At 44.6% G+C, this 17,210-nt stretch overlaps 1 protein-coding gene across 2 annotated transcripts; it reads left to right on the top strand.

The window, feature by feature from the left end:
• Positions 1 to 597: 597 nt before the first annotated feature.
• Positions 598 to 16,720, top strand: LOC115145614 (transmembrane protein 154-like). Of its 2 annotated transcripts, XM_065003922.1 has the most exons (10): positions 604 to 839; positions 5,833 to 6,056; positions 7,552 to 7,623; positions 7,761 to 7,826; positions 7,942 to 8,001; positions 8,227 to 8,385; positions 8,695 to 8,752; positions 11,003 to 11,079; positions 11,606 to 11,652; positions 14,918 to 16,720. In XM_065003922.1, the coding sequence occupies exons 2-9, from the start codon at positions 5,927 to 5,929 to the stop codon at positions 11,638 to 11,640; spliced, it is 657 nt and encodes a 218-aa protein (XP_064859994.1). In that variant the 5' UTR covers positions 604 to 839; positions 5,833 to 5,926; the 3' UTR covers positions 11,641 to 11,652; positions 14,918 to 16,720. The 2 variants fall into 2 exon arrangements, with proteins under 2 accessions (XP_064859995.1, XP_064859994.1); XM_065003923.1 differs by lacking the exons at positions 11,606 to 11,652; positions 14,918 to 16,720 and having other exon boundaries at positions 598 to 839; positions 11,003 to 11,108.
• The last annotated feature ends 490 nt before the right edge of the window (positions 16,721 to 17,210 follow it).

Below are 17,210 nucleotides of genomic sequence, written 5' to 3'. Positions count from 1 at the left end.
TATCAGTTGGACGCTTCTGTGTTTATAGTCTCAACTCTGAACATGTTTCAACTCAGAAAAATCATTCACCTGTGACATCATGTCTAAACTTGTCATGGTCGGGGCTATGCTTTATGGGATAGGTGGATAAGGGTATGGGGGAAGGTTAATGAGCTATAACGACATATCCATAGATAGTACAGTATACAACTTTCAGAGCTCAGTTCTGACCCTGTTAGCGGTTTGAATTCAAACCCAAACAGAAGCTTACCTGGTCCTTCAGGAGACCAGTGTAACAGATAACAACTACCAGCTGCTCCTTACTGAATGTAACTAAGCAAAACATTTTCCTTTCCCCCATTTAGTAAGTTTGCTGTGCTCTTGTCTTCTCTTTGGTATGCCCAGAGTGCTTGAATACCTTAACTGGGAGGATTTTGCTTCCGCAGAGAGCAGAGGAGCTGCCAGGCTTGTGGCTACAGGCACACAGTTAATTGCATCACATCCGCAAGAGTGATCCAGCTGGGTGTGTGTAGCTATGTGGCTGTGTACTGTAGGTTTCTTTCTCACCATCTCTTTTTTTCTCCCTCCCTCCCTCCCTCCCTCGCCCTCTCTCTCATTCTCTCCCTCCCCCTCTAGGTGAGTCAAAAGCAGCCCAGAATCAGGAAGTAGGATGCCGTGACAGACATGAGTAGGCAGAAGGAAATGGGCACCACCACCACACAATGTCACTATGTCTGCTGCTGCTCCTGTCCATGGTAACACAAGGACGAGAGGGAGGAGAGCGAGGAGAGGCCACAGGGAAATGACCCCATCGTCGATCATGTTGCTGCTGGCTCTGACAGCCTGCCTGGCTGGGACTGGTAGGTGTGGACTGTGGATTGGAAAGATGACTTGCCCTTACTGCTCATTGGAAACAGACATTTCATGGCTTTCTCTACTCTCCTACATTCCCTCACTTTCATGACCTGTCTGTTTTCTCTTGGTGTCTCTCTGTTCTGCTCTTTTTTTCCAGTTTGCCTGAGAATGTAATAGTCTGCTGAAATGTGGTTGATATTGGCGGGTGTTGGCTGCTGAAATATGTGTGGACACGTTTTATGAAGAGATAGTGAAAGTTCTAGGCCTTTTGACTACATTGTATTCTATCCAGTAGGTCTCACACACTGTACCTGCTGTATGGCTACATGTGCCTTTGAGTGGCTTCACAATGCTTTCTGAAGTTGAATATTTGAATAGCTCTCCGAGAGCTTGTTCACTTCTATTCAAACGGATGTTATTGTCTTTGTACATTTCTGTCCCATGTCAGTTGTGAAAGAGGCTGAGTTCACATCCCTTCTTGCAACAGGTAGTTAGTTACGAACGATAACAATCAGCTATGAACACAGTGAAACGTTGATGTTCCTGTTTCATTTCAAAAGACCCATCTTCACCAAAAGAACGAGAACATTGTGTTTTGTCGGTAGGAAAAGCATTAACAGAAACATTTTCGCGATGGCATTACCCAGGTTCTAATGGCACCGTTTGTTCCCTCTGTGGTGCACGTTATCTCCATCTGTGTGATACCTCTTTTGAGTTGAAAGAGTCATAGAGTCTACTGCCAGTATACTGTATGTGCCTTGCCTTTATCGCTGTATCCACTGGCTGGTAACCAAGGGATACGTTCATTTGGAAGGGTTTTTAATGCCCACGTCTCCTCAACACATTAATTTTGAATTACACTGTACACGCCCAAACATTTACAGTAAGATGTGTGATGCTTCTTGGAATGTCTGTGGTTAACCTACACAAAGAAAGGTGCTATCTAGAACCTAAAAGGGTTATCAGGCTGTCCCCATAGGAGAACCCTTTGAAGAACCCTTTTTGGTTCCAGATAGAACGCTTTTGGGGTTCTACATGTACCCCAAAGGGGTACTACCTTTAACCACACCTAAACCCATAGGGGAGGGTCTGGGTGGGCGTCTGTCCACGGTGGCGGCTCTGGCGCGGAACGTGGACCCCACTCCACCATAGTCTTAGTCCGCTTTTGTGGCATCCTAGGAACGGCGACCCTCGCCGCCGACCTAGGATTGGCAACCCTAATAAATGGCCCAACTGGACTGAGGGGCAGCTCCGGACTGAGGGGCAGCTCCGGACTGAGGGGTAGCTCAGGACTGAAGGGCAGCTCCGGACTGAAGGGCAGATCCTGGCTGACTGGCTGCTCTGGCGGATCCTGGCTGAATGGTGGCTCTGGCGGATCCTGGCTGACTGGCGGCTCTGGCGGATCCTGGCTGACTGGCGGCTCTGGCGGATCCTGGCTGACTGGCGGCTCTGGCGGATCCTGGCTGACTGGCGTCTCTGCGGATCCTGGCTGACTGGCGGCTCTGGCGGATCCTGGCTGAATGGCGGCTCTGGCGGCTCCTTGCAGACTAGCGGCTCTGGCGGCTCCTTGCAGACTGGCGGCTCTGGCGGCTCCTTGCAGACTGGCGGCTCTGGCGGCTCCTTGCAGACTGGCGGCTCTGGCGGATCCTTGCAGACTGGCGGCTCTGGCGGCTCCTTGTAGACTGGATAGACGGAGACTCTAGCAGCGCTGGACAGGCGGGCGCACTGTAGCCCTGGTGCGTGGTGCCTGTGCTGGTGGTACTGGGCCGAGGACACGCACCTCAGGGCGAGTGCAGGGAGGAGGAACAGGGAGTACTGGGCTCTGGACACACACAGGAAGCCTGGTGCGGGGAGCTGCCACCGGAGGACTGGTGCGTGGAGGTGGCACTGGATAGACCGGACCGTGCAGGCGCACTGGAGCTCTTGAGCACCGAGCCTGCCCAACCTTACCTGGTTGAATGCTCCCGTTCGCATTGCCAGTGTCGGCGAGGTGGAATAGCCCGCACTGGGCTGTGCAGGCGAACCGGGGACACCATGCGTAAGGCTGGTGCCATGTACGCCTGCCCAAGGAGACGCACTAGAGACCAGATGCATAGAGCCGGCTTCATGGCACTTGGCTCGATGCCTACTCTAGCCCGGCCGATGCGAGGAGCTGGTATGTACCGCACCGGGCTATGCACCCGCACTGGGGACACCGTGCACTCCACAGCATAACACGGTACCTGCCCGTTCTCTCTCGCTCTCCGGTAAGCAGAAGAAGTTGGCGCAGGTCTCCTACCTGGCTTCGCCATACTCCCTGTGTGCCCCCCCCAATAAATTTTAGGGGCTGACTCTCGGGCTTCCTACCGCGCCGCCGTGCTCATTTCTCCAACTCCATTCTCCTGTAACCCCCCTCGCACTGCTCCAGCGAATCCCAGGCGGGCTCCGGCACTCTCCCTGGGTCGACCGCCCACCTTTCTATCTCTTCCCAAGTGGTATAGTCCAGATTTTGCTCCCAAGTCCAATAATCCTGACATCGCTGCTCCTCCTGCCGCTGCCTGGTCCTATTTTGGTGGGTGATTCTGCCCACTGTGGTTTTCCTCCTCTTCCTCTAAAGAGGTGAAACAAGGATCGGACCAATACGCAGCATGGTAGGTGTCCATGGTTTTTAATAAGAAAAACTTAACATGAACACAGAATACAAAATAATAAAGTGAACTAGCAACGAAACAGTCCCGTGTGGTTCAAACACTGACACAGGAAACAATCACCCACAAAATACCCAAAGAATATGCTGCCTAAATATGGTTCCCAATCAGAGACAACGATAGACAGCTGCCTCTAATTGAGAACCAATCTAGGCAACCATAGACATACAATATACCTAGACAGGAAACAGCCCCATAAACATACAAACCCCTAGACAAGTCAAAACACATAAAACCCCCATGTCACACCCTGACCTAACCAAAATATTAAAGAAAACAAAGATAACTAAGGCAAGCGTGACAACATTAGATCTGGTAAAAGATAATACAAATAAAAAATTGTGCGTTTTTTGTATTTTTTTGTACCATCATCTTTGAAATGCAAGAGAAATGTCATAATGTATTATTCCAGCCCAGGCACAATTTAGATTTTGGCCACTAGATGGCAGAAGTGTATGTGTTGTAGACTGATCCAATGAACCATTGCATATCTGTTCAAGATGTTGTATCAAGACTGCCCAGATGTGCCTAATTGGTTCATTAATACATGTTCAAGTTCATAATTGTGCACTCTCCTCAAACAGTAGCATGGTATTATTTCACTGCAATAGCTACTGTAAATTGGACAGTGCAGTTATATTATCAATAATTTAAGCTTTCTGCCCATATCAGATATGTCTATGTCCTGGGAAATGTTTTTGTTACTTACAAACTCATGCTAAACACATTAGCCTACATTAACTCAACCGTCCTGCGGGGGAGGGGGGGACACCAATCCCATAGAGGTTAAGGCTGACTCCACTATGTCTCTGTGTAACGCTTGATGTGAACAAGCATTTCATCTCCACACTCACTGCCTTTTAGAGCGAAAGCATTTTCTGTTTAGCCTAATTAATTAAAACCATGGAAACGTTCAATATTAATCTCCTCAGCGCTCTGAACTCTAACTGTGGTCATAATCTTACACAGACAATGTATGCTAATTAAAATTCCTTCAAGGTTATCTCTAAACAGGCCAACTGGGATCACCAACAGCTTAGTTCATTATTGTGGAAATAATATAATTGAGTGGTCACAGACTTGCAACTCCACTAGAGTTAGAGGTAGAAGAGATGACTTTATCTGAGGTCAAATGGGAGGGAGCACATGAACTCATATTACACTTTACCACATGGGGGCGCTAATGGGCCATATAAATTAGACATATTAAATCCGCTGGCATGCTGGCCTCCTAATTCTCTTGCCAGACTAGACACAGCTGGTAAATACATAAACATGTTTAAAAGCCTTCAGTATTGATAGAAAGAGGAAATATATTCATCTACCAAAGCTTACATTGACTGGTGGATTATGTCTCTGTGATTTTCCTGAATTACATCATCCATGAATCACAACTAGACAGAGTTAGAAACATGTGTTAAAGTGGCACTCGACAATGATACAATAATACACAATACTGAAACTCATTGTGGAAAACTCCAACTTTTGAGACACTGAAAACAATCATGGTCAAACATGGTACATGTCTATAATACATTGCATCATCAATACACATGTATAAAATAATAATTGTAAAAAACGATTTAAGTACAATGGATAACCCCAACCCTAACTATGCATCACCAAACCCTCATTTGCATTGGTGTGTACTGTTACTTTTTATTTGCCGGGCCAACCTTTCTTTAAAAGTCCGTATCAGTTGGACGCTTCTGTGTTTATAGTCTCAACTCTGAACATGTTTCAACTCAGAAAAATCATTCACCTGTGACATCATGTCTAAACTTGTCATGGTCGGGGCTATGCTTTATGGGATAGGTGGATAAGGGTATGGGGGAAGGTTAATGAGCTATAACGACATATCCATAGATAGTACAGTATACAACTTTCAGAGCTCAGTTCTGACCCTGTTAGCGGTTTGAATTCAAACCCAAACAGAAGCTTACCTGGTCCTTCAGGAGACCAGTGTAACAGATAACAACTACCAGCTGCTCCTTACTGAATGTAACTAAGCAAAACATTTTCCTTTCCCCCATTTAGTAAGTTTGCTGTGCTCTTGTCTTCTCTTTGGTATGCCCAGAGTGCTTGAATACCTTAACTGGGAGGATTTTGCTTCCGCAGAGAGCAGAGGAGCTGCCAGGCTTGTGGCTACAGGCACACAGTTAATTGCATCACATCCGCAAGAGTGATCCAGCTGGGTGTGTGTAGCTATGTGGCTGTGTACTGTAGGTTTCTTTCTCACCATCTCTTTTTTTTCTCTCCCTCCCTCCCTCCCTCCCTCGCCCTCTCTCTCATTCTCTCCCTCCCCCTCTAGGTGAGTCAAAAGCAGCCCAGAATCAGGAAGTAGGATGCCGTGACAGACATGAGTAGGCAGAAGGAAATGGGCACCACCACCACACAATGTCACTATGTCTGCTGCTGCTCCTGTCCATGGTAACACAAGGACGAGAGGGAGGAGAGCGAGGAGAGGCCACAGGGAAATGACCCCATCGTCGATCATGTTGCTGCTGGCTCTGACAGCCTGCCTGGCTGGGACTGGTAGGTGTGGACTGTGGATTGGAAAGATGACTTGCCCTTACTGCTCATTGGAAACAGACATTTCATGGCTTTCTCTACTCTCCTACATTCCCTCACTTTCATGACCTGTCTGTTTTCTCTTGGTGTCTCTCTGTTCTGCTCTTTTTTTTCCAGTTTGCCTGAGAATGTAATAGTCTGCTGAAATGTGGTTGATATTGGCGGGTGTTGGCTGCTGAAATATGTGTGGACACGTTTTATGAAGAGATAGTGAAAGTTCTAGGCCTTTTGACTACATTGTATTCTATCCAGTAGGTCTCACACACTGTACCTGCTGTATGGCTACATGTGCCTTTGAGTGGCTTCACAATGCTTTCTGAAGTTGAATATTTGAATAGCTCTCCGAGAGCTTGTTCACTTCTATTCAAACGGATGTTATTGTCTTTGTACATTTCTGTCCCATGTCAGTTGTGAAAGAGGCTGAGTTCACATCCCTTCTTGCAACAGGTAGTTAGTTACGAACGATAACAATCAGCTATGAACACAGTGAAACGTTGATGTTCCTGTTTCATTTCAAAAGACCCATCTTCACCAAAAGAACGAGAACATTGTGTTTTGTCGGTAGGAAAAGCATTAACAGAAACATTTTCGCGATGGCATTACCCAGGTTCTAATGGCACCGTTTGTTCCCTCTGTGGTGCACGTTATCTCCATCTGTGTGATACCTCTTTTGAGTTGAAAGAGTCATAGAGTCTACTGCCAGTATACTGTATGTGCCTTGCCTTTATCGCTGTATCCACTGGCTGGTAACCAAGGGATACGTTCATTTGGAAGGGTTTTTAATGCCCACGTCTCCTCAACACATTAATTTTGAATTACACTGTACACGCCCAAACATTTACAGTAAGATGTGTGATGCTTCTTGGAATGTCTGTGGTTAACCTACACAAAGAAAGGTGCTATCTAGAACCTAAAAGGGTTATCAGGCTGTCCCCATAGGAGAACCCTTTGAAGAACCCTTTTTGGTTCCAGATAGAACGCTTTTGGGGTTCTACATGTACCCCAAAGGGGTACTACCTTTAACCAAAAAGGGTTCTACCTGAAATCAAAAAAGGTTGCCTATGGGGACAGCTGAAGAACCCCTTTGGAACCCTTTTTTGGAAGAGTGTATGACACATCGGCTCATTTTGTTAAACATGATTAAGGTCACAGCTCTCAACCAAGTACACTACTGACAGGCCCAAACTGATTCACATCCAAAGATCTGATGACTGTTTAAACAGTATCACACTGTCTGACTCAGTGTAGTTTGCACATAGTGGAGTCTTTCGTGGGTTTTCTATGAATCCCCAATATTCTAAATGGCATAAAACTAGGGTGATGATTTTTCTTTTCCTGGCCAAGTGACCCGGGAAAACTCTTGGCTCTCGTTACACCGTAGGCTTGAGGTCAGGTGGTGTTATAATGAAGAACTCTTGGCCCTATGTTGCTTAACCATGGACTCTTTCATTCATTGCAGTGTTCTGCCAGGGTGATGAGGACACAAGTACTGTTGAAGAAACACAAACAGAAAATGATGCCGGGTTCTCAGGTGAGCTTTAGCTGTTGTCTGCTCCCCCATGTGCATACTCCTCCAACACGACCTGGTGGCAAGAGCTCATAACTGTCCCTTTCCAACGGGTTTGGCATTAGTTGTGCTTGTGTTGATGCTTCTCTCAATGTCCCCAGTGATCCCACCTGTAAGTGATGCTACCCCTACACCAGACTCATACCTATCATATGAGAGTCCTTCAGGTGAGATTACACCTGTCTCCATAACACAATTCCATTACCTGATTTCCATCAGAGCCTTGCATGACAACAACAAAAAAAGCCCTCTGGTTTTTCATTTAATTTCCTGTCATTTCAGAGGGATATGAGACTGAAGCTGAAGCTGGTTCTGGGTTCAGTCCAGATGTCAATATAGAAGGTATCAGTACATCAGCACTTAGTAACAACTGCTGATGTAAAAGGGGCTTTATAAAATAAACTTGGTTGATTTGATTGATTGAACACAAACAACAAAACTGAAGAAAACCGTGTGTTAGAAACGGTTATTGAGATGGTGAAAATAATTGCAGAAACATTGCAGACAAGCCGGTGTTACATCTATAGCGTCATGATCAGTTTCCCACCATGATGGTTCCTCCTCCAGGGGAGGATCATTTCAAATCCTCTGAAGCACCACTGGAGGACAGTCTGAGTCTCACCTTCGTCCTGGTTCCTGTTGTGCTGGTGGTCGTGATAATCGCAATGGTAGTGGGCGTAGTCATAATCAACCGCAGATGGAATCGGAAAGGAAAGAACAATTCTGGTAAGTCATGAGAACTGTGCTATAGCTGGAAATATGTCCACGTGATGAGAAGTGACATGACCTCATTCTCATACACCATGACAGATCTGCTTATGACTAGATGTACTGTACCTTTCACTTTACAACACGATGACGTGAAAAACAGCTCTGAGTTGGGGTATGTTTAGCTTTGTGCACACTTATTTAAAATAGTGTGTAGGCCTACAGTTGTGTACTCAACCACAATACAGTGGATATTGTTAATATACTTTGACATGACTTTCTTAGGTGGTGCACGATGTTGGCTATAATGATGGTTTCCTATTCCAGATAACGTAGAAGAGGATAAATATTTGCATGGTAGCGATGACACAGAAAAAGTTCCAATGTAAGTATTGAACACTGCACTATGAAGTTATACAGTGCATTTGGAAAGTTTTCAGACCCCTTGACTTTTTCCACATTTTGTTACATTACAGCCTTATTCTAAAATGTGTATATATATGTTTTTAAATGTATTTCCCTCGTCAATCTACAATCAATACCACATAATGACAAGGTGAGTACAGGTTTTTAATTTTTTGGGCAAAAAAACAGAGACTCGATGAGACTCGAAATCGAGCTCAGGTGCATCCTGTTTCCATTGATCATCCTTGAGATATTTCTACAACTTGGAGTCCACCTGTGGTAAATTCAATTGATTGGACATGATTTGGAAAGGCATTGAAGGTCCACAAGAACACAGCAGAAATAAATCAGGTAAACTGTGCTAATGTGTAGTGAGTTTCACTTACTGCCTAGTACACAAGGGTCCAAAACTGTAAACCTAAAAAAACACTAAATAGATTCTTAAATGGAAGAGGTTTGGATCCACCAAGACTCTTCCTAGAGCTGGCCGCTCGGCCAAACTGAGCGATCAGGGGAGTGGGGCCAATGTCAGGGAGGTGACCAAGAACCCGATAGTCACTCTGACAGAGCTCCATAATTCCTCTGTGGAGATGGGAGAAGTTTCCAGAAGAACATCCATATCTGCAGCGCTCCACCAACCAGGCCTTTATGGTAGAGTGGCCAGACAGAAGTCACTCCTCAGTAAAAGGCACATGATAGCCCATTTGGAGTTTGCCAAACAGTACCTATAGGACTCTCAGACCATAATAAAAAGGATTCTCTGGTCTAAAGATGAACGGAGAAAAGTACAGAGAGATCCTTGACGAAAACCTGCTCCAGAGCGCTCAGGACCTCAGACTGGGGCGAAGGTTCACCTTCCAACAGGACAATGACCCTAAGCACACAGCCAAGACAACGCAGGAGTGGCTTCGGGACAAGCCTGAATGTCCTTGAGTGGCCCAGCCAGAGCCCGGACTTGAACCCGATTGAATATCTCTGGAGAGATCTGAAAATCCCCAAATACAGGTGTGCCAAGCTTGTAGCGTCATATCCAAGAAGACTCGAGGCTGTAATCGCTGCCAAAGGTGTTTCAACAAAGTACTGAGTAAAGGGTCTGAATACTTAAGTAAATGTGATATTTTTTATACATTTGCAAAGATGTCTAAAAAACTGTTTTTGCTTTGTCATTATGGGTTATCATGTGTAGATTGATGAAGGTACAAAACAATTTAATCCATTTTTGAATAAGCCTGTAACTTAACAAAATTTGGAAAAAGTCAAGGGGTCTGAATACTTTCCGAATGTATCTAGGCTACTGCTGTCTTGACTGTGCTCTCTATACGTTTGAAGTTGCAGTCACTTAAAATTCATATATGGCGGTAAATCTGTTTCCTTGGTATGATTTTGACCTCACCCTTTCTCGCCTCTGTTTGTTATTTCCTGTTTAGAAAGAAAGACGTTGAGGAGTTTGAAACAGGCGTGTGTGTGCGTGTTCCGTGTGTGTGTCTCTCTCTGTGTGTGTGGGTGTGTGTGTGTGCTCTTTTCCTCAACAAGTTGTTTCACACAAACACACATGCACCAGTCTCTCATATCTGACATAAAGTATATAGTCATGTGTGAATCGAAGTGTTTACACATTAGCCTGAGAACTTATGAAAGAGCATTTCAGCAGAAATATGGCAAAGCTCAAGTTCCTCCTGCTATGACATGACACCCTTTCCCTGGTAACCAGCCTCCACGTGAGAATGTACGGTATGACTAAGGTATCTTTAGTGTAAGAGAAAGACTAACATCGTCAAAAACGATCTCCTGTCAAAACTTTACACTGCACATGAGTGCTCTCTCTCTCTCTCTAAGCCAATCATGTGTCCATGATGACTTCAGCGCATTGACAGAAAACTATGGTCAATGACGAGAGCGCCCCCCTCTGGGAATCAGCAATACTACCACTCAAATGGCCTTGAGTAGAAAATCATGTCAAACTCTATTGGAGGGAAGGACAGTGCTTATTCAAATACGAACAGTTTTGGGTGGAAATCAGTGAGAAACAGCATATTCCTAAGGAGTTTCATTTGAGACCAGTACACCGTGTGAGAAACCCCTCAAATGTTTGGATTGTCTTTATACCTCAACAGTGGATGTTTGTATTCCCCCCCCCTCTACACTCCCTTCATTTTAGTCCCTTTATTTTGTCATTTTTCGAATGTCAGAACAGTAATATGACGGGCTGACGATGTTGTCTGTTTTCCAGGCCCATGTTTGAGGATGATGTCCCCTCTGTGTTGGAGCTGGAGATGGAAGACCTGGAACAGTGGATGAATAAAGATGGTGAGTCATCTTAAAACCCCAAAAGAAAATGTATTGCAGCCCACTAATAATGATCTTTGAAAATAATGTATAACTGGAACCATCTGAGCTGAGGCTGTATATTTTGTATGTTAGTTGGCAATAGTCGTCCTTGTTCTCCGAGCATTAGACTACTCTTAGTTCACAATACGAAGATCTGTCTGTTGTCAACTCTGTTGACTGCTCACTCCTGTTTTGTCATTGAAATTTGGACATGTGCAATCACATGCCTTTCCCTGATAAATGCCACTGTGAAAACAGGTTGGTTGAGTGTAACTTTTCTCCAATAGAGGGCGCCATTGTATACTTTACTACTGAGCCACTGCAAGTGTGACGATAGCGTTCATGCATGGACTAGACTGGAGTCAATTCCTTTTATATGTGCACTTTAAATATCTAAGTACATACTGATAGGAAAGCTATTCGTAGACTGTAAATGTCCATATTGTTTGAGATTTATACAGGGATATTGTATTCGTCACATGAGCTGTCAATTTGTTTCTTTTAGGTGGCGTTCGAATGGACTCTGGACAAGGGATCTAACATGAGATCATGGTAAACATACACCTGTTATTTACTAACACTATAGTAGTCAACTCTGCTGTACTTTGCTGTTAATGTAGCAACGCTGCAGGATAAGATAATGGGCTCTATTCAAAATGCATCACTGAATCGTTACAGATTGCGCGATATAAATGTGAAGGTAATCCCGATTGTGCCGAAAAAGGCAGCGTTTACCGTGAACGTAGTCTCCGCTAACGCGGAATATTGCATTTACATTTCAATCACGCTTTAACGCTGCATATCTGTAATACGGATTGAATAGAGTCCAAGGTGGTGACTGGCGAATGCGTCAGTCACACCCATCAATGGAACTCAGGAACAGGGAGGGAGGACAGACAGCCTGGTGATGACATAATGTGCTGTTCTGGTGACATACTAACATGGCCTGTTGCTGTTGACGTGGGTTGACCTGTCCTGCTGTTACTGTAACATGAAACTCAACAGTCTATCATTTGATTAAGAGAAAGGATCTAGGATCAGTTTAGCCTTTTAGATCATAATTAATAAGATGGACATGGATGAGGAGACCTGATCCTAGATCAGCACATGTAGTCTGTGATACTTTATAATTACAGGCCTTGCTGAGGGGAGGACGGCGCATAACAATGCCCCAAAGGGAGCAAATGGAATGGCATCAAACACTTGAAAACAACATTTTTGATGCAGTGGTGCAACTTTTGTTTTAGAAGTGGGAGGGACATTGTTTTGTATTTTTTATCCAGTCGGGATAAACACTCTAAACAGCCTACCTGACCGCTCGGAGGCGTCCACATGGTCCTAAAGCACACCATTGCCTCGTTTTGTATCACATTCCAATTATAAAGCTCGGGGGAACAAAAATGCAATTTCAGAATGTGGGGGGACATGCCCCCTCTGTCCCCATTGAAAGTTTTGCCCCTTGTTTGATGTATTTGACACCATTCCACCTATACCGCTCCAGCCAATACCAAGAGCCCGTCCTCCCCAATTAAGGTGCCACCAACCTGCAGGTACGATTAATAAAGCTGCCAGTTGAGGACTTGTGAGGCGTCTGTTTCTCAAACTAGACACTCTGATGCGCTTGTCCTCTTGTTCAGTTGTGCACCGGGGCCTTCCACTCCTCTTTCTATTCTGGTTAGGGCCAGTTTGCGCTGTTCTGTGAAGGGAGTAATACACAGCGTGGTACGAGATCTTCAGTTTCTTGGCAATTTCTAGCATTGAATAGCCTTCATTTCTCAGAACAAGAATAGACTGATGAGTTTCAGAAGAAAGGTCTTTGTTTCTGGCCATTTTGAGCCTGTAATCGAACCCACAAATGCTGATGCTCCAGATACTCAACTAGTCTAAAGAAGGCCAGTTTTATTGCTTCTTTAATCAGAACAGCAGTTTTCAGCTGTGCTAACATAATTGCAAAAGTTTTTTTTATGATCAATTAGCCTTTTTAAAATGATAAATTTGGATTTGCTAACACAACATGCCATTGGAACACAGGAGTGATGGTTGCTGATAATGGGCCTCTGTACGCCTATGCAGATATTCAATAAAAAATCGACCGTTTCCAGCTACAATAGTCATTTGCAACATTAACAATGTCTACACTGTATTTCTGATCAATTTGATGTTATTTTAATGGACAAAAAAATGTGCTTTTCTTTCAAAAAACAAGGACATTTCTAAGTGACCCCAAACTTTTGAATGGTAGTGTACATACTCATCATGCGCAGATATTTATCCTTTATTTAACTAGGAAAATCAGTTAAGAACAAATTCTTATTTACAATGACGGCCAAACCCAGATGACGCTGGGCCAATTGTGCGCCACCCAATCACGGCCAGATGTGATGCAGCCTGGATTCAAACCAGGGATTGCAGTGACGCTTCTTGCACTGAGACGCAGTGTCTTAGACTGCTGCGCCACTCGGGAGCCCAATTTAGCAACAGTCATTTCTGTTTTTTGGGGGGGGTTGTATTTTACCCTGTTTTTTTCCACAATTTTGTGATTTCCAATTGCGATCCAATTACGATCTTGTCTCATCGCTGCAACTCCCTAACGGGCTTGGGAGAGGCGAAAATTGAGTCATGCATCCTCCGAAACATGACCCGCCAAACCTCACTTCTTAACACCCGCCTGCCTAACCCAGAAGCCAGCTGCACCAATCTCAGAGGAAACCCCGCTCAACTAACGACCGAAGTCAGCCTGCAGTCACCCGGCCTACCACAATAGTAATTTCTGTTCCCCTTGCATAGTTTGTTTTGATACGTCGTAGCCACATACACACACACACACACACACACACACACAAATACAAATACAAATACAGATACAGAGCGAGACAGAGTCTCACATACTCCCACACACTCACACGCACAGAAATATACACATGACTGCACAAACACATGCCTCACTTACTGCCTCACTTACTGATATAAGGGCACACACACACACAGTGACTGCTGAACTCTGTCCCCTAGTCCTCTGTACCCATCATAACCTTCTAACCCTCTGAAGCAGGAAGAGTCCTGACATCTGTTAGTGATTACCACAGGCATGCATGGAAGTGTGGCGCAACAGGGCGTTGGGATGGCCCCTTATTCTCTCTCTCAGAAAGGCTGGGAGGGTCAAGGTCCATTAGACTAGCTGTGAGCTCACGTCATTCACACACAGCTTTTTTACCCCCAGGGTTCTGTTGGTTTGCAGCATGCCATAAGGGTGGAGGGTCATAGACTACTCTCAGTTAACTGTGTAGGGCAGGCCTACTGTAGACCAGTGGAGGCTGGTGGGAGGAGCTATTTGGAGGACGGGCTCATTGTGATGGCTGGAATGTAATAAATGTAACGGTATAAAACACATCAGACATATGGAAACCACTTTTTTGACCCTGTTCCATAATTCCATTCCAGCCATTACAATGAGCCCATCCTCCTATAGCTCCTCCCACCAACCTCCACTGCTGTAGACAGCATGCCCTATTGTAGACCTACTGTAACTACATAAAAATCAACTGTAAATATCTGTTTCCAACGGGGGATTTATTGACAGTTTGGTGTAGACTAGATCAACATGCCAGCTGATTGTGAAATGACATCATTCTCATTCCTTCCCAAGGACCTTTGTGAGTTACATACTGTAGGTCAGAGGGTCTGGTGTGACAACCAAACGAATGTTAAAACATCACGTCACTCCTTCCAATGAAGGATGTTATTCTATTGATTGTATGAACATGTACTGTACTGTATGTCGTCGCATGACCTCTCCCTGTCTGTCTGTCTCCTATAGGCTAGTCCCTAAAGAGTCACGGAGTCAGTCAATTCTCTCTCCCAACCGTCCTCTTGCTGTACTGCCGGTGACAAAGGACATTTCCCCATCGCAGGGAAGGACATTCTGTTACCCAGCTGCACTGTAGGCTTCTTCTATTCATGTCAATGTCAAAGCAACGTCATCAACCGACCACATTGACAACAAGAAAGCAACACCTCCGCCAAGGGGACTGCAAAAAACAGGAAATGCTGAATTTATTTTCCATTTCAGCATAAACAAAAGACAAGAAACAATAAATGCACAAGTTAAATGTTTTTAGAACGTAACATCTTAAAATGTACTGTATAGTATAGACTCTATGGAGAAACAGTGTGTGGCAATAATCCTTTCACTACACGGATCCTGATTGTGGTCGGCCCAATAATGAATGCTTTTTGCAACGCCATCAACTCAGTACAGTGCCTTTTTTAGTCATTGTTTCAAGTTCATCTACACTTTTTATGTGATTGTTTTATTGTCTTTTGTATTCAGCTGTCATGCAGTGAGAGAGGGAATCAGTGAGAGAGGAAGGACTAAAACACAGGAGGTTGGTGGCACCTTTATTGGGGAGGACGGACTCGTGGTAATGGCTGGAGCGGAATGAGTGGAATGGTATCAAATGGATCAGACACTTGGTTTCCATGCGTTTGATGCCATTCCATTCGCTCCGTTCCAGCCATTATTATGAGCCGTCCTCCCTTCAGCAGCCTCCTGTGGAGTAAAACGTGTAAAACTATTGCTGAAAGCGGGTGTCGGTAGCCATGTTCTGACACCCAGACAATAATATTAGAACTTGACCTCCAAAGATCCTACAGGCCCTCCCCTTTACAACAAACACATATTCCATGCCCACAGTAAAGCCAGACCAGATGGTATATAGCCTTATTCCAACGGCCAGCTAACCCAGTCCCATGATAGATATGATGGCTCAACAAATGTTTATGCTAAAGATTAGCTAGTGTCTCCTCCTCTCCTCTGCTCTGTCCCTTCTGGTTGTAGTACACAGACTGCATGTGGATCTATCTCTCTGTCTCTCTCTCTCTCTCTCACAAACTCCGACTCTAATTACCAAACCCTGTCTATTGTTTCATGCATGAGATAACTGAGAACTGCTGGTACACTGCTTTGCTTTGGTTCATGCCCATCGCACAATGCTAAAGCTGTTTAGAATTCAAGAGGGATTCGGGAAGGTAATTTCTGAGATAGTCTGTGAGATATTTTCACAGAGTGCAAATTTCCGTTTGGTTGTTATATATAGTGACTGTCTTGTGATGTTTTGTTTTCCATGATTTTCTTTGAGAAACAGTATTTCACAATTACTGTCATTACACCCTAAGCATGTAATTCCTGTTGATGGTACACTGTCTTTCATTGGTTGAATATGTTTTTCCTCCAATGATAGTGGTGTTGTTGCTATGCAATCTGAATCTACAAATTCTCGTCACATCGATGTATAAATGTTTTGCTCAGCTCTACGTGACAGTCAGTATTTTGCAGTAACTTTCATTGTAAATATGTGGAAGATATTTTTTTAACTCGCATGTATATTTTTTAACTGTGTATATTGTGCTTGATTTGATACAAATATTGATATTTGCTTATGGTCATAGGAGTGAATGGGGTCCCTCAATCTCTGTTAGGTCCTCATACTTGTCAGTAATCCAAGTGTTACAGCAGTAGTTATAGTCATTACAATAAGGAACCAACTGTCCTGCCAATATATTTGTAAATCATCAATAAATCTGTGACGCGCTATTTTGTTTGCGTGCGCTGGCCCATTAATGTGTGCCACTTCGTCTGTCCCTGTATGCGTCACAGGAGGTTGGTGGCAACTTAATTGGGGAGGACGGACTCGTGGTAATGGCTGGAGCGGAATCGGTGGAACGCATCAAACACATGGTTTCCATGTGCTTTATGCCATTCCATATGCTCCGTTCCAGCCATTGTTATGAGCCGTCCTCCCCTCAGCAGCCTCCACTGGTGTGTGTGTGTGTGGTAGAGCCAGAAACCCATCTCCCATCACCCTCTCTTCCACCCTCTCTTCCCTCCATATACCTGATGGACGCTCATTGGATGGTAATGGAATTCATATTAGAGGAGGCTGGCGAAGAGCAGCAAGGACAGACATCCTGGAAAGCTATGCATATCAATAAGGAATAAACGCCAGGAGAGATGGAGTCGCTATTCTCTCTCCTCTCTCTCTCTCTCTCGTTACATCATTACCAATGTACTGTCTGAAACTCCAGCTCATGGTCTCCCACCAGTGTTTCTG

This window comes from Oncorhynchus nerka, linkage group LG18 (genome assembly GCF_034236695.1).
Source record: "Oncorhynchus nerka isolate Pitt River linkage group LG18, Oner_Uvic_2.0, whole genome shotgun sequence".
In the NCBI taxonomy this organism is placed as follows: domain Eukaryota; kingdom Metazoa; phylum Chordata; class Actinopteri; order Salmoniformes; family Salmonidae; genus Oncorhynchus; species Oncorhynchus nerka.
The sequence above is the reverse complement of the archived record's forward strand: the minus strand, read 5'-3'. Positions and strand labels throughout refer to the sequence as shown.

What these genes read in the sequence shown, in the direction of transcription:
- LOC115145614 (XM_065003922.1), top strand. Translation starts at nt 5,927, where the DNA reads ATGTCTGCTGCTGCTCCTGTCCATGGTAACACAAGGACGAGAGGGAGG. An exon ending in ATCATATGAGAGTCCTTCAG is followed by an intron (nt 7,827 to 7,941) that starts GTGAGATTACAC and finishes CTGTCATTTCAG; the next exon opens with AGGGATATGAGACTGAAGCT. An exon ending in GACACAGAAAAAGTTCCAAT is followed by an intron (nt 8,753 to 11,002) that starts GTAAGTATTGAA and finishes TCTGTTTTCCAG; the next exon opens with GCCCATGTTTGAGGATGATG.